At 50.0% G+C, this 19,909-nt stretch overlaps 5 protein-coding genes; 3 read left to right on the forward strand and 2 right to left on the reverse strand.

Annotated features, from left to right (window-relative positions):
* The first annotated feature begins 2,146 nt into the window (after window positions 1-2,146).
* CHC_T00006662001 (hypothetical protein) lies at window positions 2,147-4,168 on the forward strand. The gene has a single exon (XM_005709814.1). The coding sequence runs from the start codon at window positions 2,147-2,149 to the stop codon at window positions 4,166-4,168; it is 2,022 nt and encodes a 673-aa protein (XP_005709871.1).
* Window positions 4,169-5,048: 880 nt separating this feature from the next.
* On the forward strand, window positions 5,049-6,409 carry CHC_T00009215001 (glutamyl-tRNA reductase). XM_005709815.1 is given in 2 exon segments: window positions 5,049-6,314; window positions 6,315-6,409. 1 exon segment carries the CDS (start codon window positions 5,049-5,051, stop codon window positions 6,312-6,314), a length of 1,266 nt encoding a protein of 421 aa, XP_005709872.1. The 3' UTR covers window positions 6,315-6,409.
* A 7-nt stretch (window positions 6,410-6,416) lies between these two features.
* On the forward strand, window positions 6,417-6,557 carry CHC_T00006663001 (hypothetical protein). The gene has a single exon (XM_005709816.1). It carries the CDS (start codon window positions 6,417-6,419, stop codon window positions 6,555-6,557), a length of 141 nt encoding a protein of 46 aa, XP_005709873.1.
* Window positions 6,558-6,618: 61 nt separating this feature from the next.
* On the reverse strand, window positions 6,619-7,116 carry CHC_T00006664001 (hypothetical protein). The gene has a single exon (XM_005709817.1). It carries the CDS (start codon window positions 7,114-7,116, stop codon window positions 6,619-6,621), a length of 498 nt encoding a protein of 165 aa, XP_005709874.1.
* Window positions 7,117-7,573: 457 nt separating this feature from the next.
* CHC_T00006665001 (hypothetical protein) lies at window positions 7,574-8,419 on the reverse strand. Its single transcript, XM_005709818.1, has one exon. The coding sequence runs from the start codon at window positions 8,417-8,419 to the stop codon at window positions 7,574-7,576; it is 846 nt and encodes a 281-aa protein (XP_005709875.1).
* Between the last annotated feature and the right edge of the window lie 11,490 nt (window positions 8,420-19,909).

Consider the following 19,909-nt stretch of genomic DNA (forward strand, 5'->3'; position numbering starts at 1 on the left):
CCCGCCCTCTGCCCCCGCCCCGTCGCAGCCGCACTCCATTCCGAACACTCAACCCTCGCCCTCGCACACGTCGCGCGACTTTTTCGGCGAGCTGGAGCAAGCCCTTTCCGTCTCCGCTCCGCCTCCGGCTTCCGACTTTGACGTCTTGGACCATGCGCTCACCTCCTCGCATCCATCCGCATCTCGCCATCTACCATCTGCTCCCACTCCGAATCCGCTTCAACCATGGCCTCAACAGGCCCGGCGCACCGCACAACTGCAGCAGAACCAGATTCAAACTCACCTGCACCAGCAGCGGCAGATAAGGCATCGACAACTGCAGCAGCAGGCTCATATCGCCCAGCAACACCAGCTCCGCCAACAACAGTTTCACTCGCAGCAGATAAGGCAGGAGCAAATGAGACAGCAGCAACAGTATGGACAGTTGAGACACTTGCAACCGCACCCACAGCAGCAGGGCATGCCCATCGTGAACAGAGCCCTTCAAGAACAGTCGCAGCGACAAACCGCGCAGCCCTTAAAATCGTCGCAACCTCAACAATCTTACCCGCAACCGGCTATGCGCTTCGCCCAGCAACCGGCTCAAAGCCGCACGCAACCGATGCCTCAGTTTGCTCCGAAGCACATCCAGCCCGCCGTCATATTGCCGGGTCAGTCGCATGCCAATGTCGCTTACCCTGGAGGTTTTGTCGCCCAGGCTACTCTCGGATCCCCTGCCCCACTGCCAAACCACGCCTCGGTTGCCCCACAGACGAGCCGCGTGCTGTCAATGGGGACCCCGAGCCAGCCTAACTCGACAGGGTCAGCCTCACAATCAGGGCGCTCCAAGACAAAGTCGAAGAAGTCGAGTCAGCGCCGCCCGCGCGCGAAAGGGTCGGCGAAGAGTCTGCACGGAATGGGGTCGCAATCGCATAGCCCTTCGCCATCGCAGTCAAGTAGCCAGCATACGTCCCATGCGGCACAGGTGTCGCAGCTGCCCCCGCACCCCACGACGGAACAGATGCAGAACGCGTTTGCGCGGCAGCAGTATGGCGCCACGCAGCATCAGATTCAACCTAGTCCGCCAGGGGTCCAGCAGTCGCCAGAGCAATTGCATCAAGCGCGGAAGCAAGAGCTGCAGACGAGGTTGTTACAACAGCGGCAACTGCCGCAGCAAGCTAACCATGTTCAATCCTCGCTCATTCCGATGGGGTCTGCAGCGCTGTCGAGAGCGGAAGTGCCACCCCGCAAGGAGCGAAACTCACCATCACAGCAGGGCAGAAGTAACGCTTCGGGAAGATCTTCTCCATTCGAGCTGGACCCTGCGACGTTTTCTGCACCGCCTCAGGTTGGTCAAATGTCGCAGGTTCCGACAAATGAAATTGCACGCATGGCGACGTTTGACCAGGCTACATTGCAAAAGATTTTGATGAGAACGTCAGATCCCAAACTGCGCGCGACGCTGCAGCAACAGTTGCAAATGCAGCAGATGAAGGGACTCGCCCAGAACCCGCAATCCGGACAAAGTGCCCAATCCAGAGCACACGCCCAAGCACACGCCCAAGCTCAAGCACAAGCACAAGCACAAGCACAAGCCCGAGCACAAGCCCGGGCCCAAGCCCAAGCACAAGCCCAAGCACAAGCAGCACACGCCCAGGCCCAGGCCCAAGCACAAGCACAAGCACAAGCACAAGCCCAAGCACAAGCACAAGCACAAGCACAAGCACAAGCCCAAGCCCAAGCCCAAGCCCAAGCCCAAGCCCAAGCCCAAGCCCAAGCCCAAGCTCAAGCCCACGCCCACGCCCACGCCCAAGCCCAAGCTCAAGCACAAACTAAAGCGCAAGCACAAGCGCAAGCTTTGCAGAAGATGTCTTTAGCATCAGCAGTATCGCAGGACAGGCCGCCAACAGGAGGACAGCGCGGGGCGGCGATAAATTTCTTGCCTACTTCAAATGGAGGCGGAATGAATCAGCAGCGATTTATGCAAATGCAAGAGGGTGTGAACCAGCAATATCAACAACAGGTCTCAGGACAGCTATTGTCGGCGAGATCGTCAGCTTTGGGACAACAGCAGGCCACCCCTCAGATCTTCCCGAGAGGGAGCCCATATCGCCAACATGCTCCACAGCAACAAGTGGGGGTGTTGAATCCTCACGCGAGCCAAAGCATGGCTGCGCTACCACAACCCCTGCAACATCAACTCCGAGCCCAAATACAGGCCGAACATATCCGCACGCAGTTACGAAATCAATCGCAATTGAACAAACAACAAGCTTCGACGTCAGCAGCCGTCAACCCTCTCAACATGACACCAGGTTTACCTCAACGATCTCCTTCTCCGGAAAATCGCGGGATTCGAAGGAGCCCAACGCGATCCAGCGAATCATTTATTGACGCCAAAGCGAACGGATCATTTCTCGGGAACCCTTTCGGCCAGACAACTTCCGCTGCTTCCACCTCGGGGGTACAGAATATCCCAACGCATATCCGTGGCTTGACGCCACCGGCTTTACCTTCATCTGGTCATCGTCAGACTCCAACGCGCAGTACATCTGCTTTACAGAGCTCGTCGAATCACAGCAGGGATCGAAGTGGACATGCTGCTTCTGCCAACAGGCTTCAAGAGAGCGCCACACGACGGTCACAGTTGCTTGCTGAACAGAAGAAGCATGCTAGGGAGACAAAAGCCAATGAGGTTTCTGCGTCCAAAAGGATACGTCTTGAAGCAGCGCCGGGGAGTGACTATCAAGGAGTTCTGGCACCAGACTATAAATCACCGTTTACAGGTCAAGTGAGTGCATGGTTAGGTCTACTACCATATCACGTGCTACTTGACGAAGAGGATTCGATAACAAGCGAAGAGTGGGATGTTGGTATATCTGCGTTGTGCGAGAAGTATCGCGGGCAGTACCTTGATATTCGGAAGAAGCTTAGTGAGTTTAGTGAGAGCACACCGGACTTTTCAGTAGACGACGTACCAGGACTTGGTTCTGGGTTACTGAGCAATGGCGATAGCGTTGTAATGGAAATTGTATTGCTCGAGGACATGAACGAAACGGCAATGCGAGAAAAGGCTGTTGCAGATAAGCGAGCGCGGGAAATTGCGCAGCGTCGATCACTGGAACTCCAGGCTTCAAGAAAAGCTGAAGAGCAAACGGCAAGAGCTGCTGAGGCTGCTCGACAGGCTGCGATGCAAACAGATACGGGAAAGAGTATGGGAGCCAGCTCTGGAAGGATGCCACTGATGGGAAGTATGGGGGTAGGTGTTATGTATGGACAGGGAGTGCCAGGTAATAGTGTGACATCGGGTGTGCTTCAGATGACGGGTGGCGGGAGCCAAAGTTTTGGGGCTGGAACATTTGGCAGCGGCGTGATGCGTAACAACCTGGGAATGCACGGGCAAGTCGAGGCAAAAGTTGGAAACTATGATACAAGTGCGAAGGCGGTTGCAGGGATTGGGCGGGATGAACACACATACGGAGAGGTAGGTGGCGAGGGTGCAAGTCAAGTGGACGCAGGCGGGGGTGTAAATTTTGGCCAGATGAGCGGGCAGAGCAGCAGCGGTCTATCAATGGCCTTCGAGAACGCGCGTCAAGCCGCGATGGGACAGGGACGGGGACTGGAGTACGAGATGAGGGGGCAGTATGGCACGCAGGCGGTATCTGTTAATAATACTGGGATAATGTCTCAATCATGGCCCGGGCGGAGTATGGGAGGTGTGGATGTGGGGAGAGGGGAGGCGATGATGGGCGTGGGTGAAGGAAGCAGGAAGGGAATGGATGGAATGCGATCACAAAATGTGGTAAACGGAAAGTCTGGTGACGTGGATATGTCGCAGGGAGATGGGTATGGGCTGTCGAAAATTGGGATAGGCGCGAGTGGAGGGCAACAAGCACAGATGTCAGGGAATGGAAAAGCAGAGGCAGGTGGGAATGGAATGGGTGGCAACAGAAGCCACTTAGGGTCACAAGCGCCTAGCGACGGGAATGGTCAAAGCACTGCGGATGTGGAGACATCGAGTGGGGACAAATGTGGTAGGGGAACGCAAGGCGTGCGGCGGCCAGGGATGATGTCGTTGCCAGGCGGAAGAGGACTTGGATCTGGGCATGCAGCCAGAGGCAAGTACGGCGGAGGGAAGGAGGATGGTGGGATGGGGATGGGGTCGCTGCTTAACGCGGAGGGACGATGAGATTTTTGTAAAAAGACTTGTAATATTTAGTGGATTGTTGGGAAGCACAAAGTACAGCATGGAAGAGAGGACGGGGGGAGATTGCGTGTGGACAACATAACAAACGGAGTAGAAACGGGATGACGCAGGTTTCTCAGTCAGACATAGACACGTCTGCGAAAATTAGAGCAAGCGGCGCCGGGTCGCATGCCAGCGATGACAAACAAAAAGGACAGGCAGGGTTTTTGACACAACACGCTCCTCCTGTGACAGGCCCGATGCGCGCTGCCGCTTTGCGAAAGATCTGCTCTCCCCGCTCATCCCCTGAGCGCCTCTGCATGTCCCACCCCGCACTTGTCGCCACCTCATTGGCCATCTCCGCAACACCTGTCCAACCAGAGGCCCCGATATCTGCCCCTCGTGCAGCTCGCCACGCTGCCCGAGCAGCCACCGCTGCCTTGTCCGCATCCCGTCGACACCTATAAAAAAACTCTCTACCACTCCTCCTCCATTCCCGTCTTCCGCATCCCCTCTCCCTGCCACACCCCTCCCTGTCCCCGTTTGCGTCCCGCGTTTTTCCGCCCGCCCTCCGCCCGCCCTCCGCCCGCCCTCCGCCCGCCCTCCGCACGCCCTCCGCACGCCCTCCCCCCTCCCGCACTCCCCCGAAATGCAGCCCGCCTTCGTCGCCCCCGGCCTCGCGCCCTCCCCTTTCCTGGCCCACACCTCACTCGTTTCCCCCAGGCGCGGCCCGCAGCGCCCCGGCCTGCGCTCGCTGCGTGCCGCTCAGGCCGCCGTCCGAACCGGCGGCGCGGCCAGGGACAAACCCGCTGCGGTCGCGGCTAAGCCCTCGGGGAAGAAGAAGAAGAAGCCCAAATCTTCGGCTCTAGGCAAGGTCGTCGTCATGGGGCTGTCGCATCATACCGCCACCGTCGACGTCCGCGAGCGCCTCGCAGTCCCCGAGGCTGAGTGGCAGATCGCCGCGGAGAGGCTGTGCGAGTGCGCCGCCATCTCCGAAGCCGCGGTCCTGTCCACGTGCAACCGTTTTGAGGTCTACATTGTCGCAGACCATCCGTTCAAGGCCATCCAGGAGGTCGTCGCGCATCTTAGCTCGCGAAGCGGATTGTCGGTCACCGAATTGAGGAAGCATTTGTTCATGCTCACGGAAGATGAGGCCAGCTGGCATTTGATGAGAGTTTCGGCGGGCTTGGATTCGCTTGTCATTGGCGAGGGACAGATTTTGTCGCAGGTGAAAAAATGTTACGAGTTGGCGAGCGATGCGGACGGCCATGCGGGCAAGATTTTGCAGAGGTTGCTGAATAACGCCGTGTCGGCAGGGAAGAGGGTCCGATCAGAGACGGGCATTGCGAAAGGTGCCGTGTCAATTTCGAGCGCCGCCGTCGAGTTGGCGGAGATGAAGGCCGTCCCGGATTTGGACTTGCCACTCAAGGACGCGAAGGTTTGCATTCTGGGTGCGGGAAAGATGTCCAGATTGCTGGTCCAGCATTTGCTCTCGCGAGGAGTGGCGGATATTACCATTGTCAACCGCTCCATTGGAAGGGCCGAGGAGTTGGCCAAGATGTTCCCGGACGCTAGTTTGCACATTAAGCTTTTGGACTCGATGATCGAGTCGGTCGCCACTAGCGATATCATCTTTACGTCTACGGCTGCGTCGGCCCCCATTTTGACTAAGGACATGCTCACCCCAGCGCTTGATCCGCTCAGGAGATCAATCGTGATTGATATCTCGGTGCCGCGGAACGTCAGCGATGACGTTGCGGAAATAGATAATATGTTTTCCTATAATGTTGATGATCTCAAGGCCGTGGTCGCCAAGAACCAGGCCCGGAGACGCCGCCTCATGTTGGAGGCGGAGGACTTGCTGCGCGAGGAGCTAGCTACGTTCAACAATTGGCATAACTCGCTTGGATGCATTCCGGCGATCTCGAAGCTGCAGCAGCGCGCGGAAAGCATCCGCCAAGACGAGATGGACAGAGTCAAGGGCAAGCTCTCCGATCTTAGCGCGAGCGAGCTCAAGGCTGTCGAGCAGTTGTCCAAGGGCATCATTAACAAGATGCTCCACTCACCCATGGTCCATCTGCGGGGACTGGCTGACTTGGAGGAGCGCACACAAACACTCAAGAACATTGAGGCCTTGTTCAAGTTGTAATATTTTTATCCCAAGTATTTTTTTCTAAACTCTCCCCCACCTTAGACCCGCTACACACCCATACCGCTCACCTTAAAAAAATTCTGCGTTGACTTGTATCCTATGCAGCAGAGGCAACCTCTATATGCGCACATGGAATGTAGCGCAGTCAATGACCGACTGCCGAGTGGCGTGAAGAGGCGCAGCACACTCTGTTCTCTCCGGTCATGCGAACCAAAAGGCTGTTTATATGTAGTAGAATAGATTGCCCGCAACATCATTCAATCTGTGACTCGCTACGCGACATCGAAAAACACGAAGCTTGTCAATATAACAGGAGCTCCTCACCCGTACCCACACCCATTTGCACCTCCTCAACGGCGGCCAGAACGCTATCCTCCCCAAAAACCTCACCGAACAACAATCCCCTCTCTTCGCCCGACATCCTCTCCCACTCGATCGCTTTGTCGACCAGCTCCTTTTTCACTTCACCTGGTAAACCGTGCTTTAGGGCCCTGGCAAGCCTCTTCCGTTGGACTGACTCGTTGACTGATGCCAGGTCCTTGGAAACGTAGGCTGACCGCCCGTTGCCGCCCCCAAACACAACCGTCTTAGTCCCGTCTGCGTTTCGCACGCGCGTCACACGCCATAAGAGGTGTCGCGGGAACAGCTCTCGTTTCGTTACGCATTGTCGCATATTCCGCCCTTGCCGGGGGCCGGGCTGCCGGCAGTAGGGGAGCAAAAATGCAGTGGAGAGGGGAAAGGGAACGGCCATTGCGGACGGTGCTTCCAGCAGGCGATTGAGCTCGCGCGCAGGACTCATGACTGAACTCGTGGGACTTCTGGACACGAGTGGGTTGGTCACACATGGCGATTGAGTAATTCTGTCGCCATCTCTTACCCCGCCAAAATCTTTTCGAAAAACACAGCTGCGCCACCCATCACAGGTCACCACCTCGCAGTCGAATTCCGCGCGCTCCTACGAAAAGTGAAGTTGTGCCGCGGAAAAGCCCAAGGTGTGGAGGAGGGCAAAGCGTTGATACTGGTGCGCGCTCTCTCAAAGCTAAAATGATGATCGCGCTGGTCGATAACACGCCCGACCATCGTCTTAACTGAACAAGTCGACACAGCACTCACACTCCTCACGTCCTCAAACACCCCAATCGTCAACAACCAGGGACGTCGCACTCGCGGAAGTATGCAAACGGGCAGAGAGGCTCCCCAACATAAAGCGCCAACGACGTCAACGAATATTACAAAGTTAGACGCAATCGCACTCACTAGTCAAATTGTTCCTCCAGGTCCACGGCATCGACCTCTGCCCACAAGTCGCGTTGCTCCTTCATAAACTCCTCCAGTGGCTTCGATCGTTCCGGCGACGCCTCCTCCTCCTCCTCCTCCTCCTCCTCCTCCTCATCTTCCTTTTTTTCAACTGCTTCCTCTCCTTGCTCGGACTGGTCGCTCTTCCCTTCTGCTGTCCTCTCGGGGCTGGCATACCGCATGACGCCAAGCGCATGACTCGTTGGCATCTCAATCAGATGCACGCGACGCCGTTTCCCATACGTAACTTTCTTCGGGCGGAGGGGCGATACCTGCTCCGGCTGCAGCACGGCCAGCGGAGTGCGGTTCGTCGTCTCCCCGTCTGCGCCTCGTTCCACTGGCGCAGCAGCTGTGGCGCGCGGGCTCGCCTCTTGAATTTCGTCAATATCCCCGATGTCGATTGCGGTTGCGGTCAACTCTCGCTCACGCTCCGAAGCAAATGACGCTGGTCCGTGCGCCGAACTTGCCTCGTCTTCCTCATCCGAGACCAAGGCTGTCTTGCTGTGCAGCAGTTTCGACGCCGCCCGCCTCGGTTGTCGACTTGTATGGACTGCGGCAATTTTGTCCTTCTCGGGCAGTACCTTTCCCGTGTCGCTCGTGCTTGTCTCGTCCTTTCCGGAGAGACTGCCGCTCTCCCGCATTGCGACCTCGTTCTCCTTGTCATCATCCGGGGGTGTCGGTTCGGCGCGTACTGACAGCGCGGGCTTGGCACGACGCTGGCTTCGACGGAGCGGCATGTTGCGACGAGGGTGGTTGCGGTTGTGACGGAGTGATGGGGAGGGAAATGGAAGGGGACAGCAGGGCATGATAGGAGCGGCAGGGGATGCATGTACCTACAGTATGTTTGTCGAGAACTGTGGACAAAGCGCGGGAAGGCGCCAGGTTGAAAATTTGAAGCGTCTTTTAATTGTTATGACTTCAATTAGTTTATGTTCTTCACAGTTACTATGGAATGTAGTTGGCGCCCTTAGTGTACAGCAGCACAAATTGAGGATAGAAATTTTATCAAAGGGCTCTTCCGCATTTAATGCGGAAGAGCCCTTATATGCTTTGTTTAGTTTAAAGATGTTCAAATTACCGCACTCTCTTTAACCCCGATCTGGGTATTGCGGTTAACTTGTACACTATGATGCGCAATACTGAAAATGCATGCAGTTCATTGTTTAGAAGAAATCAATCCTTGTCTTCTTCTAGAGTAGCGTACATGAAGCTGTCTGGCTGGCAAATCCGTTTTCATCTGATGGGCTTTCCTTTTCTGGTCGGCTTCGGACAAATTTTGTCCGCATAGCCAACTTTCCCTAATATCTGCCAATGAAGAGAATCAATGTAAACGAACAAAGACACCCGAGCAACAGTTTCTGACAGTGCGCGCCAGTTTTCTTTTACAGGTAGAAAGCAACAAGTCATGAGAGTACTTTGTTGGTGAACTCTTCACATGCGTGGTCACAAGCTAGAAAGTCGTTTTTTTCGTGCTCGCCAAAAGAAAGCTGCACTTCTTCCTCTCCCGCACGACACGCTCGTTCCTGTACTTCTACTCTACTCCATATCACTTCCCTGCACGCATTTGCCAATACCCTATGCTGAACAAACAGCAAAGATGCGATTTTATGTAGCAGATCAAAGTCTCGGTTGCAGAGAGATCATTGTCCTCAAATGGTTGAGTTGCGCACTGTTATCAGTTCCGTGCCCCAACTCCTCGAAACGGAACCGTTTATCTCTATACACATGCTTGTTCGCAAATGAAAAGTATTGCTGCTCAAGCATGTTTCCAGGCCCCATCCGAAAACACTGCGAGAAATTGATAGTTGGTTCATCGTATACCTCGTCTGCCTGAAGAACACTCTTGCATAACATAGCCAGAAGAAAAAACGACCGACAAGCCTGTGCAGCCTCACCTCGACAATTCGCCAAATACTCAAGCGAAAGGTGAAGCTCCAAAACAGAAAGGATGTCGCAATCGCATGAAACCGATGAGACTACAGGGCACTATTATCTCACATTTCGCTTGCCACATGGCAGCATGAAGCCTTCTCCGATTAATCGCAACGATATCGGAAGGGAAACCCAGGACGACACAGAAAAGCTACAACGGTTAAATGAAGAATTCACTGGAAAACTATACTCCTTTACAAAAGGCAACACTGTCCTGAATAGACTTCGAGTGCCTTGTGTGTGCGTACACAAATGAACTCGTCTATCATTGGAAATGAGGATCGTCCGAGCGCATGAACCTAGGCTCTTGCACGCCAAGTGCACTTGACGGGCTTCTAAAGTCTTCATCACGATACCCAAAAACTGTTTCATTGTCCATCCTTCATTCCTTGTCACAGAAGCATATTCTCTTCAACGGGTCGTCCCCATACATACCGTAGATCATAGATCTGATAATGCTGCCATCTTATTCAGATGCTTCTTGGACGACAGTGGTTTTCCGCCGATGAGAGCAATGGTTCATTTATATCAGATTGAAACTGTTCCAGTCATGACTCAAGTTCCGATGCGGCCGGTGCTTTACTGTACCTTACAAACAGAGTCAAGGAATTGTTGTAAGAGGTGTGGCGGTACTTCAAGCATATGGTTATTCACTTTCGGCCAAGCCCTCACCTTCGTCCATTGTGTTTTTTTGCCAATGAGGGGCCAAAAAGTTTTCGCTCTTCCGTATCTCCAACATCTACACGTGCCCATAATGGGTACTTCGCCAGACCAGGTATCTTCTCGGACATAACCGAATCCGCACGAGTCATTTATCTTCATTAGGGATAGCAGACTCTGAAATTCTGAGAAAGTGCGTGAAGCCAATACCTGTATTGCAAAATTGTTCTTCTATTCCGCTATGAACTTTTCCGTTCACTACATGGCGTTCGAATATTTCTCGATACACTGTTGCACAAGCCAAGACTTCAGTTTCCTCCACCAGTTTGCTATTGTGCAGACTGCCGTTCGGTGAGGCCTTCACAAAGAAAATTTCTTTCCAAGGTGTCGCGAGATTGAGAAACGCATAGCAATGAATGAAGCTGTTGATCAGCAGGATAATTTGATCCTCCATTAGTTCAACACAGCATTGCCAAATAGCTTTTTCGCTACAGGGTACTTATGTCAATCAGGATTCTTTCCCCATTCTTTAATTCTTTCTTACCCAACACGAGAGACAAGTTGCAGCACTTCTTCCTTGAATGAACTGGTGTTAAAATTTATTGTCGCCAGAAGGCTATGACAACTAAGTGTATTTTGACTCCCGTCGATTATCTACAATGCTCTCTTAATTGATGGAAATGCACAAATGCACCCGAGAGTAAATGCAATTATTAGCGTAGAAGTAAGACTGTAGAGACTCTAAAAGCCGCCTGGCCTCGTAGCTACAGAAAAACACAACTGAACAACAAGGAATATTTCTGCTATAACTCTATAACAGCCATCAGTTTATTCTCCTTGGCAAATTCATACTGCAAGATTGCCCCAGTACTGGCAGTTAACTCAACTAATCTAACAGATTTCCGCCACATTGTGCCACTAGCCATTCCAACGCTTTTCTTGTTGAGAATGAAATTCAAAAAATGCCCGTGTGGAGCAATAACGCCGCGTCATCGGCACCAAGTCGTGGTTTTGCTCATCCATTTTGATGCGTCGCATGCTTACCTGGTCACGTCCACATACGAACTCTGCATCGTTTTGGGAGACTCTTAGATTGATGATCCACTGATCAACAGTGTCACAGTAGCAGCCGTCTCTTAAATGGGATCGCAGGGGGTTAGCATCCTCTATCTTCGTCTCTGCGAATGAAGGAAACAGAGTAGCGAGGCGAAAAGGTTTCTACGTTCGTATTTATACTTCTAGTTGCGACCGGATTCATGTGATGTGTTCTGGGCAGTGTGAGAAAAGGAACAAGATAGCCGAAAAAAGAACAGATTGAAACTTTCATAATGTTAGCTTCTGAGATTGCCAGCGAAAGATCACGCCTGTTATCGCATTTGAGCATCAGTCTCCTGAGATGATGACTCCGGGCAAAAAATACGAAAAACAAAAATGTGGGGAACTAATCTAAACCTGCTAGCTAGTATCTCTGAACATCAGTACGGTCTCTCATCTGAATGATAGGCAAACACCTCATTTTTATGACTAACTTTTGAGGGAGTTCTACGAAAAAACAAGCAATTTCGTACCACTCCTGCCAATTTGCTGGATTAGGTAATGGTTTTTATCTTTTTTGAAACAACCAGAAGTCCTTGCCCGACTCTATTTTCACTGGGCACCTTCATGTCCACAGAGGACTAATAGCGCAGTCTAATTTTTGATTCAACCCTCCGCAGTAGCAATGATATATTCTGATTTGCCTCTCCCGAAAGTGCATGAAAGGAAAGTTATTGAACTTCACACAAAACGTTGGCATTATCACTTTCAGCAGTCATCGGATGCGTAAGACACAAGGGCAAAACCGCAAAAACTTCTTTCGTGTACGTCACTGTTGTTGTACTGTAGCGTGAAGCTTTTCTTAAATTGAGATGGGCTTCGCATGTCATCCATGTCATGGAGTCAATTCATGGCTGTTCTGGTTCTTCAAAAAACGGGCTCACTCAGTGAGTGCCTGGGTCTCCAATTTCTAAGAGGCGACTGAAGTCCCGGCAGGATCTGCGCATAATTTGAACGACGACGGTCCAGACTCTGTATAGACGCAGCATGGGGTTTTATTGGCTTTTCCTGACGCACCATTCGCGACGTGAACTCAAACTCATTTTTAGTGACATGAATGGGTGAAGGTGTGTGTGCGTGAGTGATATGTCTGTCAGTCCACGTTGTTCTGAACGCGAGGCATGTTGCGAGGCCGCATGTGGATGTCAAATGAATGGTAGTGGTGCATATGCACTTCCATTAAGGTCCAGGTAGAAGATCATGGATGAAATGCAGGTGATGCCCGTTATGGTAACCTGGCGTGCTGCTTGCGAATTACAACTAGCGCAAATGTGCCTGTATTGTAGAGTACGTGTACAGTGTAGAGTACGTGTAGGATACGCGAAATCTACAGTAGAACGTCTCGTAGGCTAATAATTCAAGTGATGCTGCGATACTGTACTTCAGCGCATGCGGAATATTTCTTGATTTTAAGGAAAAGGAGCGGACGGTAAACAAGAATGCTTCGATGCAGTACCTTGTTCAACTTAAATTAGGCCTCAAGTCTTGTCACAAAAAGTAGCAGAATACGGGATTCAAGGCATGATCTCCGATCTAAGGAGAAACGCGGGAGGGGCCATCCGGTGTGGCCGAGAGCCATTCAGGTGGCCCGGCCGGTGGAGACATGCTGTCGCCCAAGGGGGTCCACAATCAACATTTCAGTACCACTTTTTTGACCCACCCTCGCGACAGAAATGCGTGTGGGCCATCTCGTGCCCAAGTCCGTGGACTCGTTGAACGAGGCTCCCTCTCAGCCTCCGCGACGATCTCGATGACACTCTTGTCCTGCAATCGCTTTCATCCGCAATCACTTCCTCACAAAGCTCCCTATCAGTTATCATCCCTGCGCTCGCATCACCAGAGATTCCGGCCTTGTCATCCCTTCTGTTCGTTCGAGAAACTCTTGCAATTATGCTTTTGCATTGTCGTTTTTTAACTTTTCTCCCATTCACGTCACCAGGGAATCAACCCATGGGCACCTAAGTGTCAAGCGATAAGGACATTCTGTTCATAAATCATCATCATTCGATGTCCTCACACAGCATGACGCGTACTCATCTTGATGGTAAGCACATGTTTATGTTGAAGTGTGTGCACACTCAAATTTTCATTGCAGTTTTACGAGGTGTGCAATATCGCATGGCTGTGACAATATGGAGTGATTTCATGCTATTCGGCTTGCCGATCAGCTTTTCACTGAGCTGTATTCGGCCCACTATACTTTTCATACAACGTTGATCGTATTCCTCATGCCAACGGTATATGTAAGAATACTTGATTGAGGCGAACATACAAGGTTCCAGTTATTTTGATTCTCTGTACGGTACAGGTACAGGAGACGGTTACACTCGGTAACGAAAAAAAAAAAAAGTACAGCGCAACGATCACGGCAGAATTCTAGGTACCCTTCCAGAAACACTCCGTGCTTCCTTCGAAACACCGTTGCAGACAAGAGCATGAGCAACGAAGAGATCACAATCTGAGGTCGTGACGGCACCATGCGATGCCGTGAACAACCCTACCTAAAACCACTCAACTCGAATATGACATGTGCTGTACAAGTAGTCGTTCACCATGGAAGCCACGCAACACCCTTTGAAAATTAATCCATTTTCTCGCTCTTTCTAGCAAGCCGGCACCTTGTGGCCTGTTTAAGCTGTGTAGACATCCTTGAATGAGCGGATCATTGAGGAGCCCATACAGTTAGCACGTCTGACAAGCTCTCGGAGGTGCTGGCTTAGTAGTATCTGTCTCGGCCTTTGTCTGGATGAAGTCGCATCCACCACGCTCCTTGCAAGTCTTTGGTTGTTCTCTCAAATCTTTTAACCGCAAGCTGATTTGGGGATGAAAACTGTACTCGATCTCATCTTCTTTCTTGATATAAAGATATAGAGATACACCACATCTTACAAGGCGCTCTCTAATTCGATGTCCCAATTATTGCCCATCGACAGCGACATCCTGAGGCTAAGGCTACACTAGACAGGAGTACCAAGCATGTGGAAGAAGATGCCAATTTTTCTTGATACCATGGCACAGCTACCGCAGCTTATGCTTGCAACTATTACTTCGTCTGCTCATAGCGCACGAATATGGTAATTGCAGAGCATTAAACCGTAATCACATCCCCACCTCCCTCTCACTTATCGAAATGGATTAACTTTATTTAAAGGCAGGGCGGTGTCCTAGCAGTGATGTACCAGCCTTACATCCAACTTTAAATGGCACTTATCGTGCGTAATATTTAAATGCAGTAGAAGTGGCATTAATGCCAACCCTTTCGTACAGTTTTCGACCTGATATGCAACATGTATTGTTCAGCTAATAGAACAGCTGATCAGCCATCTTTAAAGAGTCAAAATGGAAAATGGAATCAAAAAGTAAGGGTAAGCGAATAAATCGATGGTGTTGAGCATTCTGAGGTTGAAAGGAGAATGTCAGAAACGCAGACCGATTTAAAAATAATATATAGCTTCAGAAGTCACTGCAAGTCACCGATTGCAATTTGCAATGGAATTTTCGATCAACTGGCCCCGGCTGTCACCATGAGAACGTCTACTGAACGTGTACATTCATGGGAGAGGTACAGAACAAGTCTATATTTTCTGCACTCCCTGAAAGTAGTTTTCGATTTTTGGCATTTCTTTTCCACGGATATCAATATCACATATTTTGGATTCGCTTGCAATGGTATGTGGCCTGAGCTTACATGCAACTCTTCGATTAGGCATACCGCTCGAACAGTATTGCTGAAAGATGTCTCAGAAGATATCTAGATCCGAGCAAGAATAGTGAAAGTTTGGAGTGGCAGTTCTCAGGAACAATACATAAGGAGACTATTTGATATAAATGCTTGGAGGCGAAGAGACTCTCGTATATCATTGCTGTGAGAGAGGGATACCCATCAGGAAATGGATTATTGGCCCTTTCCCAGACGTTCGCTATACCGCAGGCCCTTATTACGGTTTCTAGATGCGGACGTGCAGCTCTATTTTTCATAGACTTCTGCCTGTGCCTCGTATGTTGGAGTTGGTCATGCAGAGACAGCCTTTATGGAAGTACATGCCAAAGCTTGGACTCAAATCCAACTCTTCGTTGTTGAAAGCGTCTTCTTGTTAAGTTTAGTTCTGTGACACCAGTCTGCTGCGTTTTGGACTCGTGACGAAGCACATTTCCGAATCCCTACCGACTCAAGCCAGGAGCTTAGATGGTACCTGATACAATTGCTTTTCATATGTGCAATTTTTACGACGCACATGCACTACACACTGTAGTTGAATCTTTTTGCATCCTGTTTCAAAATATTGTCCTAGTAGCATAGCAGTAAAGGGCAAATTGTTAGAATACTCGCTGTTGAATATGAACTGTTTTAATCCTTAACTGCGGTGCTTATTTCTTTTGTCTCAAAACAGAGGAGGGAAACTTTCATAAAGAGGGCCCATTGGGGCATTGCTGCAGAGGCGATGCAGGCAGGTTCCGTGAATAGAGAATACAATCGAACACAGTATACTGTAGTACAGTCGTGGCCTATCTGGAGAGGTCCTATCACGCACTGGGAAGTATGTTGACAGTCTGCGCTGCACACGGCATCTGGGCGTACAAGTATCTTGGGGAACAGCATTCATAGGTTGCAAAGACAATCATACACTCATGCAGAACGAGCGAATTGAGCTGGTTGGAAGGACTGCTACTTGCTAAAACGTTGCGGTGTGTGATCGTCTGTGTTGAGTGTTGATCGCTGAAACACGGTCCAGAACCAGGAAGGACAAACTGAAAATCTCCAAGGCAAATGGATGGTGGTGTCGACTTCTGCCTGGATATCCGACAGCGCACGTAGCACCAAGTCGCGGCATGGAACTTGGTTGAGGCCAGCGCTGGTTCCTTGGGGCATCTCCTTCCTAACATGAGAGAATGTTAGAAATTGAAAGAAAATTTGGGCAGATCACCTGATATATTGGCGGGCATGTTCCCTAGGATATAGATACACTACCACTCATTTGCCTCCCTACTCTACATTGGCGAAATAGGACAATTTGAAGGGGTACCTGTTGTACCCTGTCCCGCAAGAGTGGACGACTGTAGCTGAGTCTGTGGGCCTGGAGCTCACCACGCCCGACGCTTCTTTCGGGAAGTTGCCTCTGTCACGCACACACAAGGACCCATATCCCAAAAAGTACCCCCCTGCCACGACCTACGTGACCTATGTTTTTTTACGGCGCTTCATATCCATTATTTTAGACTCACCTGCTATCTATGGAATTCTGTACCGTATTTCAAGCTTACAGTGATGCCATGTCGGAGTTCGTACAGTACATACTGTACGACGTCGTTTGGCAGAACTGAAAAGGGCTGGGCTTTCGGTTGAATAGTCCTGTGGCAATTCAAGGACGAGGTTCTGATACTCTGCTTCGGTCTGTACTGTACCATTCGAAGGGCAACACAATAGCACCGTTTCGAATAAACGCGCAGTCTCTCCTAAGGATAAAGTGAATGAAGTCTTTCCTGTCATGTACAACACGCTGTGCATGATGCTGGACTAGTTTTGCGAGCCCAACTTGCTTCTTCCTCTGAAATGAGAAGTTTGCACTGCCCTTCCTTTAGTCAACAAGCAATTTTAGAATGCCATCAGTCGTTATATTTTGTAGTGACTGCAACTAATATTCAGCCTGTTGCAACTCACATTTGTTGCTTGCCTCTTGATCCTCTTTCCAATCGGATTGCGGAAGTAGTCAGCCAAGAACAAAAGAAATCCCCTTCAGTTGATCTTTCCTGTCACGTGAACTAGTCGATCTCCCCTCTGCCGTGCTTTTGACTTTCGACATGTTTTTGTTTATCAGCAAGCAAGCCCCGCCCTTCATGGGGTGGACTACATGCGTAATCAAAAATCGAAATGCTATCTTATGGTCGTCCCTAGCCCTAGGGGTGATTGTTGACGAACACAGGAACTCTGAAGATGTAGATTTTGTCAGTAATTACTTTCCCGGAAATACTACGACCTCTGCGTATGACCCAGTTAGTCTCTTCTCGAAAAAACACATTTCTGTACAGTGCAATCCTTCTAATAACAGGACTATCTAGTCTTGAGAAGGTTTTTATTAATTTCAAGGATAGCAAGTTCAATGATACTGTGCATTTCCTGGTATCTTTCGACAGATTTGCTTCGGCATCAACACCATAAAGTAGATGTAACAAAACAGGGCAGGCGGCATCTAGAACCCGTATCAAATACCCTGAGCAGAAGAAATTCGTTCTGTCGCTCTCTAGATACAGTATGCACCTTGTGGACAAGCACTGTGTAGAAGTACGGGTGGTGTGATTAGTGATTGTCGTGTCATTACAATCACTCATTACGGTATCTATACTTATTGCACGTTACTGCCTTGCAATAGAGCAGTTGTAAGTGACATGCAGTTGGCAGCAATCTCACACAAATCTATCCGTGATGCTATCAATCCGAACTCTCTCGCGTAGTACATGCAAGTTGCGACAAGGCATTTTTTGCTTTTGAAATACTGGCCACCGCCGAGCAGTAAACACGACTTGTCCTGAAAGAAAGGTCACGTCAAAAATGTAAACTCATACTATTGAACTTTGATGGCATCGAAGTTAGAACTCGGATCCGTTTTATATTAGAACTTTCCTACTCAGGAAAATACAATACCATATAACAGTTCCTCGAAAAACATGCATGTATTGACATTCACTATCTTTTCTGTGCTTCTCTGGAAGGCATTGAACATCTCATCGCATCGAATTATCAGCCATGGGGTGCCCTCTATCGAGACTTTTGATCGCAGTACCATGCAGCATGCTCTGCTTTCTTATAAAAATACGATATTCTCTATATATTCCCAATAAAATACAAATGGTGATTCTGACAGGCGCAAACAGCCCTTAAAATGACCAAAGTGACATCATTTGGAATAACTGCTGTTCCACAGGAATTCTAAAGGGTGATATCTTTAGGTTGCCGGTTGGGGCTGTTGGTATTTGTCAAATGTTTTAGCCGCGCCCCTTTCTCTTTCTGCGATCGAATACAGCGTCCCCCATACAGAGAGTAATCGTTTGGAATAGAGGTACAATACATTCTAGAACGCCATAATCTAAGGTGTTACTCCATGCGTTTTTCTTGCTAAAAAAAGTACATCGTATCCTCTGCAATCCGCAATAAAGTTTCCGTGGTATGTTTAAACTTCTTTGCGAGCTGCTTTGGTTGTGTAGCACACATTGTGTAGCACACATTGTGAAGCACACACTGTCCATCTTTTCAATGCGAGAAACATCTGTATTCTTGTATCCAGTCCCTCTTGGGGGAGTAAATGGAATATCTTAATATCTGTGCAGACATGTGTAGATGTGCAAGAGAGCATTAAGGAATCAACAAACACCGGCAGGAAAGGAGTCTCCAAACATTTTCACTTAAAAAGATACAGTACTTCTCAGCCACATTGCTTGTCGCTGTGATGAATCACGAACAATGGCTGTGTCATAGGTTTATTGGTCTACGACGTGTTTCCTGTTTCTTGCGGAGGGTCATGGAACGCAACTGCACGTGACAAAACGCCCTTGTTTTCCTTCGGAGAGAATGAAAATGCTTGCTCTCGGAGGCTAACAAGGACAGCATGCGATATGTATTCGACCAAGGCCCCAAACCAATTCAAACGAAATGGCAACGGAAACATTCCCGCAGGAAACAGCTACAAAACGAAAATTTAGGGATGCAACTATCCTCCGGGGAAGCCGTTGTGATAAAAGAGTAAAGGCTAGCGCGAAGGGTAATACCTGTGTATTGTAAGCCCTTGGGAGAGACAAGAACTTCGATGGCAGTGCCGGCGGACACGCAGGCACGCAGACTCCTGTGATTGTTGTGAGAGCGCCCCGGCAATAGCTGCACCAAGAAAAACAGTTCTTCAAACTTTACGAGTCAGTTCTAAGAGTGAAGTCAAGTTGGCGCGAGCGCCAGCGACATGACGATTTATACATTTCAGTGGTACGGCACATGATGTGCAGTACGGCGTGTACTGTGACCAGTACAATATGGATCGCAGAGTATAGCATCTCAAGCAGCTTGATTCTAAAGAGCCAGTCTGGTACAGTGTTGGTGCAGATGCAGCCTGAGCACGGCTGACTCACTGCGAAATCGGACAAAGTCGTTCGTGGAGAGCCAGACGATAAAAATGGAGTCTCAGGTGTCATTTGTTAGATTTCCGAAAAAGTTGACCCTACCCTTCTACACCGTAGGTAGCTGTCAAACGTGTTGTGTATTTCATGCATAAATTGGAAAGATGCGGCAGTCCAGGCGGAACACTGGATGGCGATGGAGTGGTGCAGCAGGTAATGTGAAAAGGACGTGCAATTACGCTTGTACTTGTGGGACTGCGTAGGGCCTTCAGCTATTGAAGAAGGGCTGAAGAAGACAGTCTTGCCAAGTGAGAGGAGTGGGCCAAGCTGCGTTATTCTAGGCCATTGAACATGGCAGGATATACTAAATATGGCACCTTAGCGTGACGGGCAATTCCTCTACTGCACGGTTTCTCAATGGTGCCTGGAAATCAAGGCATGCATCCCGGCTGAGAGGTATCTTGTGGGCAGCATGCAGGGGAGAAATAAGTGATGCGACACTTACAGTA

Source organism: Chondrus crispus, genomic scaffold, assembly GCF_000350225.1.
Source record: "Chondrus crispus Stackhouse genomic scaffold, scaffold_48, whole genome shotgun sequence".
Lineage (NCBI taxonomy): Eukaryota > Rhodophyta > Florideophyceae > Gigartinales > Gigartinaceae > Chondrus > Chondrus crispus.